This window comes from Schistocerca americana, chromosome 1 (genome assembly GCF_021461395.2).
Source record: "Schistocerca americana isolate TAMUIC-IGC-003095 chromosome 1, iqSchAmer2.1, whole genome shotgun sequence".
Classification (NCBI taxonomy): Eukaryota; Metazoa; Arthropoda; class Insecta; order Orthoptera; family Acrididae; genus Schistocerca; species Schistocerca americana.
In genome coordinates, this window is record NC_060119.1 from 261500136 (window position 1) to 261522860 (window position 22725).

Consider the following 22725-nt stretch of genomic DNA (forward strand, 5'->3'; position numbering starts at 1 on the left):
AGGTTGTGGCTACATAAAAATAGGTTGATTATTACACTAAAGTGAAAATAGCAACTAGCCACTGTAATATTGGTCAGCCGGTAACGACGCTATTCATCCCTAACAAATTGCAGTGTTAACTGTGGCTGGTTGCTGTTTTTACTTTCATATAATAATTAACACGTATACAAAGTGTGTAAGAGCCATCCCAAAATATTACAACAGTTTTTTATATCCTCACACGTAGGTTTGTACCGACAGGGTACACGATTATGTAAACAGGAACCTTACCTATCAACTCTAACTTGTTCTTCTTCATTAAATGAGAATCATATTGACGCAATGAACAGCGTGATATGCTAATTACGCACATAAAGTCCACGATGTAACCCTCAGTCTGGAAGTCACGGGAGCCATAGAGGAATCGCTCCTACAATTGGCTAGAATAACCGAGTGCAGAAAGCACGAGAACACTACTAACCGTTCTTCCCTAACTACAACCGTGATTCAGAAAGAGATGTGCTTTTCATGCAGAGTTACCTTTCCTTTGGAATTAATGTTCGTTTGGAGAATCTGGTCGCTTATGTAGCTATTTTTAATACACAGCTCTAATAATAACTCTTCCTGTGTTCTTAATTTTGTTAACGTTATACTGAAATTTCCAAATCCTTTCAACACTGTTCTGCAGCAGAATCACTAAAATGTACGTAATCAAACAAGAATTCTGGAAACATTTTCGCCAGTAAGCAGTGTTTTGAATGGGGGTAAACATTCTACTGCCCCATCCTTCAACAACTTCCTTGCAGGAATAAGATCCAAAATTGAGAATCTCCAGATAGTTATAAATATATCTTACTTTACTCAACCAGTTCCTCCAAAATCACTCTATATCTGACTTTTAGGACTCAGTTCTCATCACTAAATAGTTAACTTTTTCCACTCAAATTGACAGCCAGTCATACAGTATACAGCTATTTATACACCGTTTATATTCACCCATAAGTTAGGCATGTTACTGGATTGTAAAAGTGAAAAAGTAATATCTTATTTTAAACTGACGTCTTCCACCTAGATAGATTAATATACGGCCTCCTCAAGCAGAGTATTAACAAAGTAAGTGATTAATACCACATAACTCGAAATTAATTTTTAAAATTTAACAATATATTATGTAAAACCAGTTTGCGATAAATTATTTTCCATACTAACATATATCGTCTGGAAAATTTCGGGCCTGCAGCCGCATAAATTTCACTTCTAATAATTCGTGTATATCGTCCAGCCATCTTCAGAGTGAGTCGAGGCAGCTGACGCTGCCGCACTTGCTCCGTCCTTTTAAAGCCGCGGACCGCGCCACTGCGCATGCAGCCACAGATATACAAGGCAACAGAGACATTGACCGGCGGCAGTGAGGTACAACATGTGCACGAAATTAGATTTAGGGCTGCACGGTCGATCCACACGGTGATATCGATCTATCACTGCAAGCTGCACCGTTGCGGTGTCTTTCTGAGTTTATTAGTGAAAGTGCCGGATTCCATGATCTGTCCCAGCTGAAACCGCTGTCTCTGTTAACTGATTTCGTCGCCAACAGAATTTCAATTGCTTCTTTCACTACTGAGGTCTAGAATGATGAATACGAGGCTAAAATTTCTACGTTATCGTACTCTGCCCCCGCCAGTTTATTAGGTCGTAAGAGCTGGGTGTATCTGCAGTGTTCTGTGCATCTCTCATAGACTGTAAGTGTCGTCTGTCCGCATCGATATCACCATGTCCATCCACAGTGCGTCCATACACCTAATTTCAAGCATATGTAGTAGCTTTTGGCCGCCATCAACGTTTCTGGTGCCTTGTGTATCTATGGCCTCATGCGCAATGGCGCGGTCCGCAGGTTTAAAAGGACGGTGCAAGAGCTGGAGCGTCAGTCACCTCGGGTCACTCTGAAGATGGCTGGAAGGTATAGAGCAGAAATATTAGAAGAAGATGTGAAATGTATGCGACTGCAAGTTCGAAATTCTATGGAACAAACTTTGCGCTGCGAAAATATGAAGATGCACAACATACATCTTGTTTCATTCGATAGCTTCGAAGCTTCTGTGTCATGGCAGGATCTATTGGACATGGTGAGTGAACGGATAAATGAATGGATGAAGAAAAGACTGAAAGAGAGAAAATCGTTTAATTATTTCACATCATTCATAGCAACTGATCAAAACAATATTTTAGCCAAGATCGTCACAACATATGGTTTAGTCACTTGACCATACATCAATATACCCTTTATCAACCAGTTTCATTCTTCAAATGGATCATCATTAGGTTCATGTGTCACAATGAATTAAACACCAATACCTATACAGGAATCGATCTATACATACACTAGCTGAAAAAAAAATCCATCCAGAACACAGTCTAATGTCAGTAACTTTGTATACACACATACCATCATAGCGCATGTAAATTATTAGATGTACTATTGTCTTTGACATGTAGTACAGCCACAAGAGTGCATTAGTGTTGCTCTTGTTTAATATTGTTATCAGCCATGGTAAGTATGTATATCAGCTGTGCAAACAGTGGCAGATGTTCAGTGACCACTCACGTGAGAGTATCATCCGCATCTGACAGTTGGAAAGAGACCTCATTGTGGGTCTTCATTGGGCTGATTGGTCTAATCGTGCATTATCCAGATTTTCTGGGTACATTTATATAATGTTAGTCTGATATTAGATTGCTTGAGAATGCATGCTGGACAACTAGAAGAATGGATAAGTACTGTACATCAAAAATACAGTAACCACTTTACATCCTCATCTGCCATCCAAGGGCAAGTAATTCATTCCCATCGGTTGGACACCAGCAGCAGCTGGACTAAGAAATTACGTCTCACGTGGAGGCTGCCATTAGCACCGCAACACAAAAGGCTTCGTTTTACGCTGCCGCTCCTGCATACCATGGAATGCTGATGAATGGCGTCGCACTGTGTTCACCGATGAACTGTACTACTGACCAAAGTCGGTGAGTTTGGCGGCGACCTGGAAGTTGCTCCCATTCTTCCAGCGGTATTACTCTTGGCGTCACAGTGTGGGCTCTGTCGATTATGACATTATGTCAGGCTGATAGTGATTGAAGGAACTCTTTTGGCACAACAGTACCTCAAAGACATCCTAAACCCTCATGAGTTACCTCAAGGCGCTTGTCCATTCATGGCGCTGTCTTTATGAACTGTTTGTGTGGTGTTGAACTACTTCTATGGCCAGTAAAATCCTAAGATCTGTCCCCAGTACAACATGCATGAAACCAACTGGGACATCAACACCATACTAGTGCCAGAGTCCGATACATCAAAAATCATTGTGCATAAAATGGATTTATGACGATCTTCCCAACTGAATCAGGGTGTGCTTCCAGGACAGAGGTGGTGCAATGTCATACTGATAAGTCGTTTCATATGGCCAATCACTTATGAAGTTGACACGATACTGTAATCACTGAAACAACATAACTCCAGCTCTTTTCTTTCTCAGATAGTATACATTATGAAAACGAAAATATATATATATATATGTTCCACACCTTCATAACTACACAATCGATTTCAACCAAGCATGGTAAGCACATCAGTTTTGTCTAGAACGATGCACTGTAAGGTTAAGAACCACCTACCTACAATGGTGATGGTACTGGAGATGCAAATGGTTTGACATAGGGATGGGCAGGAAGGAGGGGAAGAGATGGGCAAAGGGACGGGGACAGAGGAAGTGGACAACAATATGGGTGGAGATATGGACAGAGAGGTTAGGAGATGAGCATAGAGGTAAGAGAAAATGGTCAGAGAGTGGAGAAGTGATGGCCACAGAAGAGGAGAAGATAGAAAAGGGGAGGGGGAGGCGCAGGAGACAAGATGGATATGGATAAGGGAAGATCCCTTCCCCCATGAAACATTGACTTCGCCATTGGTAGGGAGACTTGCGTGCCTCAGTGATACAATTAGCCATACTGTAGGTGCAACCACAATGGAGGGGTATCTGTTGAGAGGCCAGACAAACGTGTGGTTCCTGAAGAGGAGCAGCAGCCCGTTCAGTAGTTGCAAAAGCAACAGTCTGGATGACTGACTGACCTGGCCTTGTAACATCAACCAAAACGGCCTTGCTGTGCTGGTACTGCAAATGGCTGAAAGCAAGTGGAAACTACAGCTCTAATTTTGTACGATTACATGCGGCATTACTGTATGGTTAAATGATGATGTCGTCCTCATGGGTAAAGTATTCTGGAGGTAAAATAGTCCCCCATTCGGATCCCCGGGTGGGGACTACTCAGGAGGATCCCAGGGTGGTGGTTACTCAGGGGGATGTCGTTATCAGGAGAAACAAAACTGACTTTCTACAGATCGGAGCGTGGAATGTCAGATACCTTAATCGGGCAGGTAGGTTAGAAAATTTAAAAAGGGAAATGGACAGGTTAAAGTTAGATATAGTGACAATTGATGAAGTTCAATGGCAGCAGGAATGGGGCTACTGGTCTGGTGAATACAGGGTTACAAATACAAAATCAAATAGGGGTAATGCCGGAGTAGGTTTAATAATGGATAAAAAGCAGGAACGTGGATAAGCTACTACGAACAGCATAGTGAACGCAATACTGTAGCGAAGATAAACACATTGCCCACGCCTACCACAGTAGTACAAGTTTATATGCCAAATAGTTCCGCAGATGATGAAGAGAACGAAGAAATGTATGATGCAGTTAAAGAAATTATTCGTGTAGTTAAGGGAGACGAAGATTTAGTAGTCATGGGGAACTGGAATTCGATAGCAGGAAAAGGCAGAGAACGAAAAGTAGTAGGTGAATACGAACTGGGGGTAAGGAATGAAAGATGGAGCCACCAGGTAGAATTTTGCACAGAGCATGACTTTATCATTTGGTTTAAGAATCACAAAAGAAGGCTGTATACGCGGAAGAGGCTTGGAGCCATCCGTAGGTTTCAGACAGATTATGTAATCGTAAGACAGAGATTTAGGAACCAGGTTTTAAATCGTGTGTTATCAACTTTAGATTAAAACTGGTCGCAGGTTCGAATCCTGCCTCGGTCATGGATGTGTGTGATGTCCTTAGGTTAGTTAGGTTTAAGTAGTTCTAAGTTCTAGGGGACTGATGACCTCAGAAGTTAAGTCCCATAGTGCTCAGAGCCATTAAAATTGAAGAAACTGGTAAAAGGTAGTAATTTAAGGAGATGAGAGCTGGATAAACTCAAAGAATCAGAGTTTGTAGAAAGTTTTAGAGAGAGCATTAGCAAACGGTTGACAAGAACAGGAGAAAGAAATAGTGTAGAAGAAGATTGGGTAACTTTGGCAGATGAAATAATGAAAACAGCATAGGACCAAGCACGTAAAAAGAGGAGGACTATAGAAATCCTTGAGTAATAGAAATATTGAATTTAATTGATGAGAGAACAAAATATAAAAAATGCAGTAAATGAAGCAGGCAAAAAGGAATACAAACGTCTCCAAAATGAGAGCGACTGGAAGTGCAAACTGGCTTAGCAGAGGTGGTTAGAGGACAAATTTAAGGATGTACAAACGTTTATCACGAGGAGTAAGATCGATAGTGCCTACAGGAAAATTAAAGAGAGCGCTGCCGAAAAGAAAACCTCCTCTATGAATATCAAGAGCTCAGATGGATAACCAGTCCTAAGCAAAGAAGAGAAAGCAGAAAGGTGGAAGGAGTACATAGGGGTTCTACAGAAGAGTGATGTACTTGTGGGCATTATTATGGAAATGGTAGAGGACGAAGATGAAATTGGAGATACGATACTGCATGAAGAATTTGACAGAGCACTGAAAGACCTAAGTCGAAACAAGGTCCTGAGAGTAGACACCATTCCGTTAGAACTATTGATAGCCATGGGAGAGTCAGCCATGACAAAACTCTTGTATCGGGTGAGCAAGATGTATGAGACAGCCGAAAGACCCCTCAGACTTCAAGAAGAATATGATAATTCCAATCCCGAAGAAAGCAGGTGTTGAAAGATATGAAAATGACCGAACTATCGATCTAATAAGTCAAATGGTTCAAATGGCTCTTAGCACTATGAGAACTGCTGTGGTCATCAGTCCCCTAGAACTTAGAACTACTTAAACCTAACTAGCCTATGGACATCACATACATCCATGCCCGAGGCAGAATTCGAACCTGCGACCGTAGTGGTCACGCGGTTCCAGACTGTAGCGCCTAGATCCGCTCTGCCACCGCGGCCGGCCTCTAATAAGTCACGGTTGCAAAATAATAACACGAATTTTTTACAGGCAAATGGAAAAACTGATAGGAGTCGACCTTGGGGAAGATCAGTTTCGATTGCGTAGAAATGTTGCGACACTTGAGGCAATAATCTTAGAAGGTAGATAAAGGAAAGGCAAACCTACACTTCCAGAATTTGTAGACTTATAGAAAGCTTTTAACAATGCTGACTGGAATACTTTTAAATTCTGAAGGTAGCAGGGATAAAATACAGGGAGTGGAACGCTATTTACAATTTTTACAGGATTCAGATGGCAGTTACAGGGGTCGAGGGGCATGAAAGGGAAACACTGGTTGAGAAGGGAAGGAGGCCGGGGTGTAACCTATCCCCAAAGTTATTCCGTATGTATATTGAGCAAGCAGTAAGGGAAACAAAAGAAAAATTTAGTGTAGGAATTAAAATCCATGGAGGAGAGATAAAAACTTTGAGGTTTGCCAACGACATTGTAATTCTGTCAGATACAGCAAAGGACACGGAAGAGCAGCTGAGCGGAATGGACAGTGTCTTGAAAGGAGGATATAAGACAAATATCAACAAAAGCAAAACGAGAATAATGGAATGTAGTCGAATTAAATCAGGTAATGCTGAAGGAATTACATTAAGAAATGAGACACTTAAAGCAGTAGATGAGTTTTGCCACATGGGGAAAAAAGTAACTGATGATGGTCAAAGTAGAGAGGATGTAAAATGTAGACTGGCTATTGCAAAGAAAGCTTTTCTGAAGGAGAGAAATTTGTAAACATCGAGTTTAGATTTAAATGTCAGGAAGTTCTTTCTGAAAGTATTTGTATAGAGCATAGCTACGTGTGGAAGTGAAACGTGAATAAATAGTTTAAACAAGAAGAAAATAGAAGCTTTCGAAATGAGGTGCTACAGAAGAACGATGAAGATTAGATGGGTAGATCACGTAACCATGAGGAGGTATTGAATAGAACTGAAGAGAAGAGGAATTTGTGGCACATTTTGATTAGAAGAAGGGATCAGTTGGTAGTACACGGTCTGAGGCATCAAGGGATCGCAAATTTAGTATTAGAGGGAAGCATGGGGGGGGGGGGGGGTAAATCAATGAGGAAGACCAAGAAATGAATACACTAAGCAGATTCAGAAGGATGTAGGTAGCAGTAGTTGTGTTGTATTGTATGTTAACTGGGGACCTAGAAACGACGGAGAGGCTCCTTCCCCACCGCAGCCACAGTGGTCCACAACCCCACGACGACTACCACAGTCCACTTCACCCCTCCCCACACCGAACCCAGGATTATTGTGCGATTTGGCCCCCAGTGGATCCCCCAAGGAACGTCTCACACAAGACGAGCTTAAGCCCTATGTTTGAGTGGTAGAGTAATGGTGGTGTACGCGTATGTGGAGAACTTGTTTGCGCAGCAATCTCCGACATAGTGTAGCTGAGGCGGAATAAGCGGAACCAGCCTGCATGCGCCGTGGCAGATCGAAAACCGCCTAAAAACCATCCACAGACTGGCCGGCTCACCGGACCTCGACACAAGGCCGCCGGGCGGATTCGTGCCGGGGCCAGGCGCTCCTTCCCTCCCGGAAAGCCGTGCTTTATGCGCTTGGCCTACCGGGCGGGCTTGCAGTAGTTACTCGGAGAGGAAGAGGCTTTCACAGGATGGAGTAGCATGGAGAGCTGCATCAAAGCAGTCTCTGGACTGAAGACCACAACAACAAACAATGGGAAGGTGAAGAAATATAAGAACATGAGGAAGTAGGTGGAAGAGGGTAACTTTGTGATGAGATTGATGGCGGAGGGGTTGTGGGGTGGCCGACGGAAGGGGCGGAAGGGGGCCCAGGTTGTCGGTAGGCAGGCGGAAGGGGAGAGAGTGTAGTAGAAACGCAAAGGTAGGTAAGAGGAGGAATTTCCATTTTTCCTGGTTATTTTAATGTGTTTCTTTCTGGTTTTGCATGATAACAAACAGCATTGAACGAGAGATGTACACTAAGATAAATAAAACGACATACCGCCAAGGAATTATCCTAATGGGACGTTAATCGGCAGATATGATGTACATTTACTGTCAAATATGACCACGATTTCATAAAAACTGGATGATTTATTTAAGAGAAAGAGCCTCACAAACTGAGCAAGCCAGTAATGTGTTGGGCCCTTATGCCCTAGTTACTTGACTTGCTACTTATAGATATTATTGGATGTTCTTCTGAGGACTATCGTGCCAGTTTGTATCCAGTCGCTGCCTTCTATCGATGAATCCTGAGTTGGCTGGATAACCCTGCCCGTAATGCTTCAAGGCAAACACGAAGACAAGCAGAAGAAACTCTCGCCCTGTGTGGGCGAGCACTATCGTGCTGAAATGTAAGCCTAGGATGGCTTGCCATGGAGGGCAGCTAAACGTGGTGTAGAATATCGTCGATGTACCGTTGTGCTGTAAGGGTGCCGTGGGTGACAACCAAAAGAGCTCTGCTATGAATGAAATGTCACCCCAACCTATCGCTCCACGTGTCGAGATGACAGTCAGATCGGTATCCCACCGCTAATCTATAAAAACTACTTGATCACTCATATTTGGTAATACCACTTATTCGTGTATGCATTTTAGGTTTTGATAAGGGAAGACATTTTGTCGCAAAATGTAACACAACTCTATATATTTTAACAATCATTAATTTGTCCATTGTCAGCTGCATGGCATATATATTGGTCTTGGGAGGAAATGCAGCTGTTAAAATACTAGACTTAGGAACGAGAAGAGCGGTGATCAAACCCTGTCCGACCAGCCGTACGTAAACTTCCCATAACGTCCCGAAATCACTTAAGACGAAATCAGGAGTAGTACAAATGAAAAGAACACGACGTTTCCTTTATTATCCTAGTCCAATCTAAGCTAACAATTCGCCTGTATATACCTCGTTGTCGTCGGACAGTTAACGGTGATCTTCCTTGAAACTTCCTGGCAGATTAAAACTGTGTGCCGGACAGAGACTCGAACTCGTGTTTGGGTAGCTCAGATGGTAGAGCACTTGCCGGCTAAAGGCAAAGGTCCCGAGTTCGAGTCTCGGTCCGGCACACAGTTTTAATCTGCCAGGAAGTTTCATATCAGCGCACACTCCGCTACAGAGTGAAAATCTCATTCTGGAAATTTTCCTTCCTTCCTTCATTTATCGTAGAATGATGCATCGATAGTGTATCTCAGACGGGAGTTAAGTGTTAGATCAAGGTGTCTGCAATTTCCATTCTTTTAATCTTCTCTTACGCAGTAAGAGCGTCGCCATTATTCGTTTATTTAAGACGATACTTAATAAGTAATTCCTGACCTAATTACGTTAACTTATTCTCTATTTTATTTAAAACGAAGTCTTGTTCGTTATTGTAAACGAGAAATGAATTAAATATTGATTAATCTCATTCATTGTAGACAATATCTACTTAAAATACTGACCATCAGAGAAACACTACCTCTGTTACATATCTGTGGAATTTTTATTAGACATTTTGCTGCGAATTACCACTGAACGGTAACATACCTGAAGAATATATACGAGATCCTCATATGAGGGTAATCCCAAAAGTAAGGTCTCCTATTTTTTTTATAAGTACATAGACCTGTTTGTTTCTACAATGGTTTACATCAGTTTACAGCTTGAACATTTAGCTGTTTTTCGACATAAACACCATTTCTGTCGGTGCTTTTTTGTAGACCCTGTGGGAGTTTTTATATGCCCATGTCATACCAGCTCGCCGCCATGCTGTTCAGAAAGTTATGAACCTCTTCTTTCACTTCGTCGTCGGAGCTGAATCGCTTTACGGCCAAATGTTCTTTTAACCTAGGGAACAGGTGATAGTCACTGGGCGCCAAGTCAGAACTATAGGGTGGGTGGGTGATTATGTGCCACTGAAACTGTTGCAGGAGAACAACCGTTTGCCGAGCGATGTGTGGGCGAGCGTTGTCATAGAAAATGTGTACGCCCTTGCTCGAAGTTACTCTTCTCCGGTTCTGAATTGCCTGTTTGAGTTTTTTCAGAGTCTCACAGTACCTGTCAGCGATAACTGTGGTCCCAGCGATTCAGCTTCGAAGTGAAAGAAGAGGTTCATAACTTTCTCAACAGCATGACGGCGAGCTGGTATGACATGGACATACAAAAACTGCCACAGCGTCTACCAAAACGCATCGACAGAAATAGTGATTATGTCAAAAAATAGCTAAATGTTCAAGCTATAACAGTTTATAGCTTGAACATTTAGCTATTTTTTGACATAATCATAAACCATTGTAGAAATAAACTGGTCTACGTACTTAAAAAAATAGGAGACCTTACTTTTGGAATTACCCTCGTAAATGTCAAAAGCACGGCGTATCTTCCTCTCAGCTTCGTTGTGAATTGCAGACTTAATAACTCAGAGCTTATGACACAGTGGATGTCGGAAGTGCATTTGAGCAGTGTTGTGAGAGAATCAGATTTTCGTTGAACCCTGACGTTTTTCCCCTCTGACTCGTGTAAGAGGATTATCGCCAGCCGCCGGCGGTGTTCGGTAGCAGCGTAAATCTCATCACCTCCAGCCCAGTGGAGGACCTCTGCGCTAGACGAACACGTCCGAGAGTGCGAGCGGTAGCAGAAGCTGCGAAATTAAATGGGCCCTCCACGGGATTCCGCCCCCAGCAAGCGTGAAATCAGGATCAAAGTTCAAAAGCTGTCGCCAGTGGCAAAACTTCAGAGATGCATATCGGGGGCAGCACAACTTTAATTTGCACTCGACAACCGATGTAAAAGTTTTTTTGTTAGGAAATTAATTTGACTATGTTTTCTCATTAAACTAATCTGATAACATAACTGAAATTTGATATTAAGTTGCTTGCACTGCAAAACTTTGTTAATTTTTAATAATAAAAATGGTAATTTTACTCACTGTATCAAAAATTATTTTTAACTGCTTGTAATATTAAAAAAAAACAAATGTGATAAATAAGATTTGACAAAAGAAAGTGTTAATTGCCAAGTTCAGTAGTTGTATTAGCTTGAAACTAAGCCTTTGGTTATTCTTATCATTTAAACACTGACCTACAGAATTTTCCCTGACAAAGACAACTCAAACATAACCTATTCATTTATTACCAACAATATACAAGCCCCACGCAATCTGACTGCTATACATTGACAAAAAGACTTCCAATAATTAACACAAAAGATTGGCCCTGCATTGCAAGAAATCCTAACAATAACCCGCTCTTTTTCACATGTCACTTACCTCACAGAAAATCTTCATAACACAAACTACAGCAATTATAGCAAGTGGCAACAATAGCTAGCTAAATAGAAAGTTTCTAACTACTATTGACTCTAACTACTAGTAGGCAAATGGTTAACAACAGAAAGATTTTGTTGAAGAGTAAATAATGTATTTAGAAAAATTTACCTTGTTCATGTAACATCCAGTTCTAACAATTATTAAGTTGTCAGTTATTCCACTGCCCAAACATTACCAATCAAACATGTATCTCGTTGCGTCTCACTTTACAATGAGTGTCCTACCAACAGAGAGACTCCACTATCCTCTGAAATATGTAATTCTTGTATCACCTGTGCCTACTGATCTTGTACTGCCTGTATTTCTCTTTTGTTTTGCGTATTAATTTGTTTGACACTTTTTAAACTTCCTAATTTCCTCTTACTCCTCCGTGTCAGTAAAGGCCACCGGTCTTGTATCATTCAAATCATCATTTACCTTCGTAGATAAATTTGTTAACTGACCCGAAAGTTCGGCTACTTTTTCCGGCAATGTTCTGATGTGTGTTTTTCTGAGCCAAGTTTTAGAGTGACCATTTGTGTCGTAATCGTATCTACTGTGTCTTTTAAGTTTCCCTGATTTTTTACAAGTTGAGCGACCGTATCGGCAGACGCAATTTTAGCCTGCAAGGTGCCGTGATTTTCGTCTACAATAATCTATACTTCTTTTATTTCAGCTTCATGATTCTGTAATGTCTCTTCACGTCGCTAGAAAATAGGCTGAAAATGTTCACAAATTTGTGTTCTTCAGTCTTCAGGAATGTTTTGATATTTCGATTCGATTTAGTGTATGTCAGTGGTTAAATCTTCGCGTGTTTGTTCAAGTGGTTGTTTAATTTCATCAATTAAGTCAAACTTTTGATTAAGTCAAACTTTTGATTTTGTTGCTGTTTCTGTTTCTCTGTTTCATCAAATTCTTTAATTAATTGCAGAAACAATGCATTAGTGACTGAAACATGTTCCTTTGTGGTTTTCATCAGAACGTTTGCACCGGCAATATTCCTATTTTGAAAAGCAAAGAGTGTGTCTTGAGTTAATTGAGAAAAATGCATTGATGATAAACAGTGACGGATCGAGGATTTAGTTTTGGGAGGGGCTTGATCCAACTGAGCGTAGGTTTTCTCACGGTAAACATTAATATACTAAAAATCTGCAAATTTTATTTTGTTCATTTAACGCATAGCGAGTCTCCTCGGATAACGCTTTGCAAATTCTTCAGTGACTTCGACAGGTTGTAGACTGCTAGATACATCTCGCTGGATATACCATTCAACCTGTCATCCGTCATTGTCGTACGAAAGTACGACTTTTATCAGTTTAAGCGAAGAGAAGCTACGTTCCACACCAGATGTAGATATTGGTAATGTAGCGGGCATTTGTAAAAGAATTTTTATATTATGGAAAAATTCATTTGTCTCTTGATGTGCCTCTGCTGCTGTTTGGGGGGGGGGGGGGGGGGGGAATTGTTCCCTGTGTCTCCAGAGTTCCTTCCAAAGAGATATTTCTCCCGATAACGAGAGGGGATGAAGCAAGTCGCTGCTGTAAACACCTGCAGCTGCCACTAAAAAGTTCAGATTTTCTGTTTTTACGATGATATTTGGTATAAGGGTGAACAGGTCGAGAATGGAAGAGTGCTGAGCTATCGAAAAGCGACTCCTCAACTGCCCCAACACAAAATCGATGAAAGGAATGAATACAATCAATCTGAAACAAAACACGACATGACATTATTCTCGAACTCGAAAGAACAGAAAAGAAAGAAATGCTGCATCAAGCAAAAAGCGTGTGTATGTATTAAAGGTTTATTTTACCTGTAGTATTCCTTACCATCGTGTGCTTCCATATTTGAGCGAAGAGCAGAACGTTTGGCGATTCTGGATGCCTGCACTGGCATGTCCAAAGGTTCTTCAATATGACACGTCTCTCGGAAAATTTCTTCATATGTCGTTTCTCTGTATCGTTCCAGTGTTCTTATTACACTGTCTACCATCTCATAGCAAAGGTTGGGATCTAAAGTAACAGCCTGAAGTTGCCGTGCAAGCGAAACGGTAATTTAAATACAGCGGCGGTTATCGTCAAAGTTAAAGTCATATCGTTGAATAGAAGCCAGAAGACTTGCACTTTCCAATGGCGGAGAAGTTCTGTCCATTTCTTCAAGAAACTGTACGATAGCGTCAAAGAGCTCTTTGAATTGAATGAGTGCAACAACTCCCACCATATTGCGTATACTATGCAAACTGTAGGCCCTCACGATAGCTAAGTTTAGTTTATGTGTTGCACTATCCATGTAAGTCGCTAGCGGTTGGAGCTGCTTTCTTCGGGATTTTACGCTACTGAAATGTCAAGACATGCTGGCACCTCCATCATAACCTACTAGTAGGGCGACTTGATTTAATTCTTGAACGATTTGATCGCTTAATGCAGCACCAGTCATGTCAGTTGCAGATAGAAAGCATATGAAATCTTCGAGTATTGTGCTACATACCTGATACATACACTGAGTTGTTGTGTACCAGTGGCATCCGTTGTTTCGTCGCCAAGGACAGTATAATATTTTGCTTCTTTGACTTTGTCGAGTATCTTTTTTGTAATGACAGAATGGCAACTATCAATCGGCTGATTCTGAGTTATTTTGCTCACATATGTGGCACTTTCTGGCGCTGTCTAAATGTTTTTGGAGAGACGAATCACCCGAGTCAATGCGAAATTTTTAAGGTGCTCGAAGTTTTCCTTGACTGATTTCATCACTCAATGTAACCATCACCTCGGTGGCCTCTTAACGGTATGCTTCCTCGACCACATAATATGATCGTCTTTACTATACGAATCAGCAGTTCTCTGTTTGATTTAATCATTTTCAGTTTCTCAATTTCGATTAAATTATTTACAGCTTTTTCAGTGTTTCATATGAACTTTTGAAATTTGTGCTTTTTAAAGCTGCCATTTTGTGATAATCTGTAGCAGAATGGTTTCTGAAGATTTATAGCGCTTTTTTCGTATTTGCAATGTGGATGAGTGACTAAAGATCTTAGAGCCACAGAATGCTTTCCCTCACTATCTAGACCACAAAATAGTACCCAAGGCAAACAGTATTCACCGTTCTGTAGTTGGCAATAGACTAGCCAAGCGTATTCCTTTATCCAATCAGAACGGAACTTTCTTTTTTGTCCAGACTCTGTCCACTCCGGGTATTCATAATTACGAGGTTGTTCTGAGTACTTTTCCTGCCGCATAAGAAATATCAAAAAGATTTTCAACGCAAGTAGTCAATGTACTAGTCACTCCCAATGACACTGGTTCCGGTTCTGTAACAACAGCAAACAAAAACTACAACTTGTATGCGAATCAGAGAATCATACAGAAGCAAATCAACAACTCACCAACAACTAAAATAACTCTTCGGAACTATATTACAGGATTATTTAAATTCAGTGTTCAAAATAAAACTCATTAATATGAAGCTTTTCTTTTATTATGGGACAAACTTGAAATCAGCTAATCCCTGTAAAAGTTACATGCAAAGTAACCTACTCGAGCAAAATGTATGAAACAGCTTATTCTTCGCGATTTTGAAGTTGGTCCCACAGTAAAAGCTGTTCTTATTGATGAGTACTTTAATCAGTTAAAAGATTAATTACCGATTTTATATAGATAACGCGGTTTAAAAGTATGAAATTCACGGCAACAACGGCATGCGCGCAAAGAAAGCTAGTTTAAAAAAGAATTCAAAACTGAACAAACCCGATGACCGATATTACATTACGTCATTTACGCTAGATATTACTTCACGCTGTCCCTTGTAGAGGAGGCAGAGAGGATCGAATGCTCAGAGCAATTTTGTTGCCAACAGTGAAATGAAATTTCCCGCTAAAAGACCTTATTCAAAACCACTATAAAACACTACATTTTTTATCATTCCTTTCACAAAACCATTAGATTGTTATTTTTTAAGCATTAAGCACGTTGAGTAACCAAAAATATGAGCAATTCAATCTATCCCTTTGTTTGAAGCTAGAACAATATTATGAAATGTGGCACAGCGAACTTACCTAAGAGAAAATGAAGAGCTCGGGGTTATCGACGTCTTTCTCGACAGAAGGTTAAACACCAGAGGCAGAGGTAGTAGCGGATAAAATATGTTCAGATGCTTTACATGTCGTTAACAGTTCCGATCAGGTCACGTGAAATTGAATGAAACCCCAAACGGCTGTAAATTGATGGTCTATTAAAACGATCGGTTTCGCTGCGTTAAGGCAACATCTTCAGGCGTGAGTGGTTTCACATTAATTAGCAAATGGAGACATCCCAACGTTCGTAGTCAAAGAAGCCAACCCCATGAAGAGGAGGAGTGCCCAATGAATAAAAATCGGCCTAAACATTGGGGCGAATAGTGCAGGGTATGCGGCAACTGTAGTCAGTAGTAGTAAGGGTAAAACACTACTGGATTCTCTGAATACGAACGTTGGGAGCATCTCCATCTGCTAATTTATGTGACACCACTTACACCCGAATACCAGTCGGGTCGATAAACCATCAGTTAACAGCTGTCTGAGGTTTCATTCAGTTTCGAGTCACAATGAATTTCAACAGACGTGGCTGCCCATGTTAACAACGTTGTAAGTTCCTACGTGAGTGAGCACTTCTGTTGGCAGTTAATTGTGGCAACATTGTTTCTTCCTTCAGATTCCTGCTCGGATCGACAAATGCGAATTCATCAGTTCGGATTTCATTTCATTTCTCGCTTTAGTTTTAATAATGCTCATCTGGCGAAAAAGTCTTTCCGCTTCCGCATTCGACAGCGCAAAAGTTATCAATTCGTGAAATGCATTGACGTCATTTGCATCTATGTGTTGAAGCACTTCATGTTGTTGTTGTTGTCTTCAGTCCTGAGACTGGTGTGATGCAGCTCTCCATGCTACTCCATCCTGTGCAAGCTTCTTCATCTCCCAGTACTTACTGCAACCTACACCCTTCTGAATCTGCTTAGTGTATTCATCTCTTGGTATCCCTCGACGATATTTACCCTCCACGCTGCCCTCCAATGCTAAATTTGTGATCCCTTGATGCCTCAGAACATGTCCTACCAACCGGTGCCACAAACTCCTCTTCTCCCCAATTCTGTTCAATTCCTCCTCATTAGTTATGTGATCTACCCATCTAATCTTCAGCATTCTTCTGTAGCACCACATTTCGAAAGCTTATATTCTCTCCTTGTCCAAACTATTTATCGTCCATGTTTCACTTCCATACATGGCTACACTCCATACAAATACTTTCAGAAACGACTTCCTGATATTTAAATCTATACTCGATGTTAACAAATTTCTCTTCTTCAGAAACGCTTTCCTTGCCATTGCCAGTCTACATTTTATATCCTCTCTACTTCGACCATCATCAGTTATTTTGCTCCCCAAATGGCAAAACTCCTTTACTACTTTAAGTGTCTCATTTCCTAATCTAATCCCCTCAGCATCACCCGACTTAATTCGACTACATTCCATTATCCTCGTTTTGCTTTTGTTGATGTTCGTCTTATAGCCTCCTTTCAAGACACTGTCCATTCCGTTCAACAGCTCTTCCAAGTTCTTTGCTGTCTCTGACAGAATTGCAATGTCATCGGCGAACCTCGACATTTTTATTTCTTCTCCATGGACTTTAATACCTACTCCGAATTTTTATTTTGTTTCCTGTACTGCTTGCTCAATATACAGATTGAATAACATCGGGGACAGGCTACAACCCTGTCTCACTCCCTTCCCAACCGTTACTTCCGTTTCATGCCCCTCGACTCTTATAACTGCCATCTGGTTTCTGTACAAATTGTAAATACCCTTTCGCTCCCTGTATTTTACCCCTGCCACCTTTAGAATTTAAAAGAGAGTATTCCAGTCAACATTGTCAAAAGCCCCCCCAGGGGATCCACATCTCTTTTGTGGATACGTGCGTAGCGAGCACGGGGCCCCGAGCTAATGTGGCCTTCCTTCCTTTCCGGGCTGCATACCTTGCCTTTCCGCATCCTTCCCCATCCCCTGTCTTCACCCCCCCCCTCACCTCTTGCTCTTTCCTTTACTTTCTCCCCCTCTGGGAGCATGGTTTGCGCCTACGTCCGGAGACGGACGCTTGTAAATGTACCGCATTCTTCTTCTTCCTTGCTTGTCTGTCTTCTTCCTTCCTTTGTCCTTCTCCTTTCCTTACCTCTTCTCTTTACCCTTTTCTCCGCTGCGGCGTTTGAGACCCCCTCTTCTTTCCTTTCCCTTTCTCTTTCTTCCTCCCTGTGCGTGTCTGAAGGCCGACCCACGCACTTCCATGCGTAGCCGGTGACGGGGTAACGCGTAATTCCCCGCCCCGGGTAGACAGGTAGGACACGTACGTACCCCCTGGTAAAGGCCAGGCCCAGGGAGGGGTGATTACCCGAGCTGATACCTTCCGAAAGTGCCGATTGGTCCCTCCGTCCGTATGTCGGGAGGTGTGACCTGAGGTGTGAACAATCACCTAAGGCGGGTGTGCCCTCGGTGAGGGCCCCCACAAGGGAGGAGCGCGCCATCGGAGACGCCGGTAATCATGGGGGATTCTTCCGCAATGGTTTCCTCACCTTCCACTATGTCTGCTCACAAACGTAAGTTCACTGAGTCTCAGCCACAGACGGTTCTTCCATCGTTGCCACAGTTCCTTGTTGTTTCTCGGTCTGACGAAGGTCACGACTTTTCCACGGTCAACCCTTTCATTATTCAGAAAGGTGTCGACGCAATTGCGGGTCCTGTAAAGTCTTGTTCCAGATTACGGAATGGTACCCTGTTGTTAGAAACACACAGTGCCCTCCAGGCTCAAAAATTGCTGCGTACTTCTCTGCTCCACACCTTCCCTGTCCGGGTGGAACCGCACCGTACCTTAAATTCCTCGCGTGGAGTCGTTTATACACGCTCCCTCGATGGATTGTCTGACGAAGAAATTCAGCACTACCTGTCTGACCAGGGCGTCACCGCTGTTCATCGGGTTACGAAAAGGGTTGACTCGAACATCATTCCAACCCGCACTGTCTTCTTGACTTTTGACAAAGTTCAACTCCCATCAAAAATCAAAGCAGGCTATGAGATAATTTCCGTTCGCCCGTATGTCCCAAACCCTACGCGTTGCTATCGATGTCAGCGGTTCAATCACACCAGCCAGTCCTGTTCCAATCCGGCCAAATGTGTTACGTGTGGCAGGGATGCCCATGAGGGTGCTTGTCCACCTCCATCCCCTCGCTGCATCAACTGTATGGGTGACCACGCTGCTTCCTCTCGAGATTGCCCTGTTTTTAAGGACGAAAAGCTGATCCAGGAAATAAGAGTGAAGGAAAAGGTGTCGACCTTTGCTGCTCGAAAGTTACTCGCCAGTCGACAGCCCACCGTGCCTCAGAAAGGAAAATACAGCGCTGTCCTTGCTTCTCCTCAGCCAACAAAGGAGGCGGCCACGCAGACTTGCGACCTCACATTTAGTACCACGGTCGTCAGATCGGCCAGCGCAAAGATCGCCCGTTCAACCTCACCTCTTTCGCCTGCCCACTCTATGGCTCACCCTTCGTCGGGTTCTGCTAAATCTCGAGCCCAAAAGTCAGACGCCAAGTCTACAAAAAAAGAGCATTCTCGTGAAGAGTTTTTACGTACTGCAACTTCACAACCATCGGTTCCTCCTTCATCTAAACATACCTCCAAGAAGGCTACGAAGAAACACAGTTCCTCTCCTTCTCCGCCAAGGCGTGTCCCATCTACAGCACCACCTGGCGGAAATCGCCCTCGGCCATCTTCTGTGTCGCCGAGGCGCACTGTTGGTGGCCGGTCAACTGGCCGATCGTTGGTGGCAGGAGCTGCTCCTGACCAACCTATGGATCAGGATCTTCTGCCTTCGACTGAATGCCATTCCATGCTGTCGGTCGCAAGCTCTGAGCAGTCGTTGAGTTGACAGCACCCTTGGTGCCGTTCCTCCATTTTCTGTTCACCCTATGTCCATTATCCACTGGAATATCCGCGGCATTCGCGCCAATCGGGAGGAATTGTCGATCCTCTTACGATCCTACTCGCCGGTCATCTTCTGTCTTCAGGAAACAAAGCTGCGTCCCCATGACCGCTTTGTTCTCCCTCATTTTCAGTCCGTCCGATATGACCTCCCCTCAGTTGAAGGCACTCCAGCCCATGGAGGACTCCTGATTCTGCTCCATGATACTCTCCATTATCACCCAATCCCCTTAAACACTTCCTTCCAAGCTGTCGCCGTCCGTCTTTCCCTTTCTGGATACACGTTCTCTCTTTGTACGGTATACATTCCATCGTCTACACCAATGGCACGAGCTGATCTCCTTCATCTTCTTGATCAGCTTCCACCCCCCTATTTGCTGGTTGGGGACTTCAATGCCCACCACCCGCTTTGGGGATCTCCACATCCTTGTCCACGTGGCTCACTATTGCTAGACGTCTTCCACCAAGCGGATCTAGTCTGCCTCAACACTGGGGTCCCTACATTTTTGTCTGCCTCCACGGCAAATTTATCCCATTTGGACCTTGCGGTCGGTACTGTTCCGCTAGCTCGGCGCTTCGAATGGTTCGCCCTTGATGATACACACTCGAGTGACCACTTTCCATGTGTTCTTCGACTGCAGCCTCAACTGCCATATATGCGCTCGCGACGCTGGAAGTTTGCCCAAGCCGATTGGACACTTTTTTCGTCTCTAGCGACATTCGATGACCGTCGCTTTCCCAGCGTCGACGATGAGGTCACACATTTTACCGACGTTATTCTCACAGCTGCGGAACGTTCAATACCACGCACCTCCGAATTGCCCCGGCGCCCTCCAGTTCCGTGGTGGAACGATGCCTGCCGTGACGCAATACGTGAGCGGCGACGTGCTCTTCGCATTTTCCGTCACCATCCAACTTTGTCCAACTGTATCCGATATAAGCAGCTCCGTGCGCGATGCCGTCGCGTCATCCGCGATAGCAAGAAGGCAAGCTGGAAATTCTTTACTAGCTCATTTAACAACTTCACTCCCTCCTCGGAAGTTTGGAGTCGGCTTCGACGGTTCTCAGGCGCGCCTAGTTTCTCCCCGGTCTCTGGGCTCACTGTCGCGCATGATACCTTAGTGGACCCCGTCGCAATTTCTAACTCATTGGGTCAGCACTTTGCTGAGATTTCGAGCTCTTCAAATTACCCGCCAGCGTTTCTCCCGAAGAAACGTGCAGCGGAAGTGCGACATCTTGCTTTCTCCTCTCAAAATCGCGAAAGCTACAATACTGTTTTCTCCATGCGCGAACTCCAACATGCACTCTCTACTTCTCGCTCCTCCGCCCCAGGACCGGATGGTATCCATGTCCAAATGTTGCTGCATTTATCAACCCATAGCCTGCGTCACCTCCTTCGCCTTTATAATCGAATTTGGACCGACAGTACCTTTCCCAGGCGATGGCGGGAAGCTATTGTCGTTCCCGTTCCGAAACCTGGAAAGGACAGACATCTCCCCTCTAGCTATCGCCCCATTTCTCTCACGAGTAGTGTCTGTAAGGTTTTGGAGCGTATGGTGAATTACCGTTTAGCTTGGTGGCTGGAGTCCCGCAGTCTTTTAACACCAGCCCAATGCGGATTCCGAAAGCATCGTTCTGCTGTTGACCATCTTGTTGCTCTCTCCACTTTCGTCATGAACAATTTTCTCCGGAAACGCCAAACGGTAGCAATATTTTTTGATCTGGAGAGAGCGTACGATACCTGTTGGAGGACAGGCATCCTCCGCACACTGTTCTCTTGGGGCTTTCGAGGCCGGCTGCCCCTTGTTCTTCGCGAATTTATGGCAGAGCGCACATTTAGGGTGCGGGTGAACACTACTCTCTCCCGTACCTTCTCCCAAGAAAACGGGGTACCCCAGGGCTCCGTGCTGAGTGTTGTACTGTTTGCCATCGCCATTAATCCAATTATGGATTGTCTCCTTCCTGATGTCTCGGGCTCCCTCTTTGTGGACGATTTTGCGATCTACTACAGTTCTCAAAGGACCAGCCTTCTTGAAAGACGTCTTCAAGGATGTCTCGATCGCCTCCACTCGTGGAGCATCGAAACCGGCTTCCGTTTCTCACCCAGTAAGACCGTTTGTGTTAATTTTTGGCGACGTAAGGAGTTTCTTCCGCCCTCCTTACATCTAGGTCCTGTCAACCTTCCGTTTTCCGACGTCGTTAAATTCTTGGGTCTTACGTTTGACAGAAAACTGTGCTGGTCCTCCCACGTTTCCTATCTTTCGGCTCGCTGTCTGCGTTCCCTTAACACCCTCCGTGTCCTGAATGGTACCTCTTGGGGAGCGGACCGGGTGGTCCTTCTCCGCCTCTATCGCGCCTTAGTGCGCTCGAAATTGGATTATGGAAGCATAGTCTACTCCTCTGCTCGGCCGTCTATTCTTCGGCGTCTCGACTCTATCCACCACCGTGGATTACGTTTAGTGTCTGGAGCTTTTTACACCAGCCCTGTGGAAAGCCTTTATGCTGAGACTGCTGAACCTCCGCTGTCCAATCGGCGGGCAGTCCTTCTGAGTCGTTATGCTAGCCATCTGTCTTCCATGCCTGCTAATCCAGCCCATAACCTTTTTTTCGACGCCTCCTTTGATGTCGGGTATGCAGGCCGCTCCTCCTCCCTACTACCCCCGGGAGTCCGCTTCCGTCAACTGCTCCATTCTCTTTCCTTCCGCTTTCCTAAAACCTTCTTGACAACTTGGGGTACAGCACCGCCTTGGCACCGTCCCCGGATCGACTTGCTCAGAGACCTATGTCAATTTCCCAAGGATGGTACCCCTACACTTGTTTACCGTCGGGCATTTGCTGCTCTATGTGCACAAATGACGGAAGCCACATTTATTTACACCGATGGCTCGAAAACGTCGTTAGGTGTAGGGAGTGCCTATATTGTTGGTGACACCCCAAATCACTTTCGGCTTCCCGACCAGTGTTCGGTTTATACTGCGGAGCTTTACGCTGTTCTCCAGGCTGTCCACTACATCCGCCGCCATCAGCGGATACAGTACGTAATCTGCTCAGATTCTCTCAGCTCTCTCCTCAGTCTCCAAGCTCTTTACCCTGTGCACCCTCTGGTCCACCGGATTCAGGACTGTCTGCGCTTGCTCCACCTGGGGGGCGTCTCAGTGGCGTTCCTCTGGCTCCCGGGACACGCTGGTATCTGTGGAA

The 22725-nt window shown here is 43.8% G+C and overlaps 1 protein-coding gene across 1 annotated transcript in view; it reads left to right on the plus strand.

The window, feature by feature from the left end:
• LOC124624823 (neuropeptide FF receptor 2-like) overlaps positions 1-22725 on the plus strand; it is a gene marked incomplete at its 5' end in the record, with an annotated part of 228465 nt that overhangs the window by 12321 nt on the left and 193419 nt on the right. Inside the window, one exon of the mRNA XM_047149135.1 lies at positions 205-222. Within this exon, the coding sequence (XP_047005091.1) occupies positions 205-222 (18 nt within the window). The remainder of the gene's footprint in view (positions 1-204; positions 223-22725) is intronic.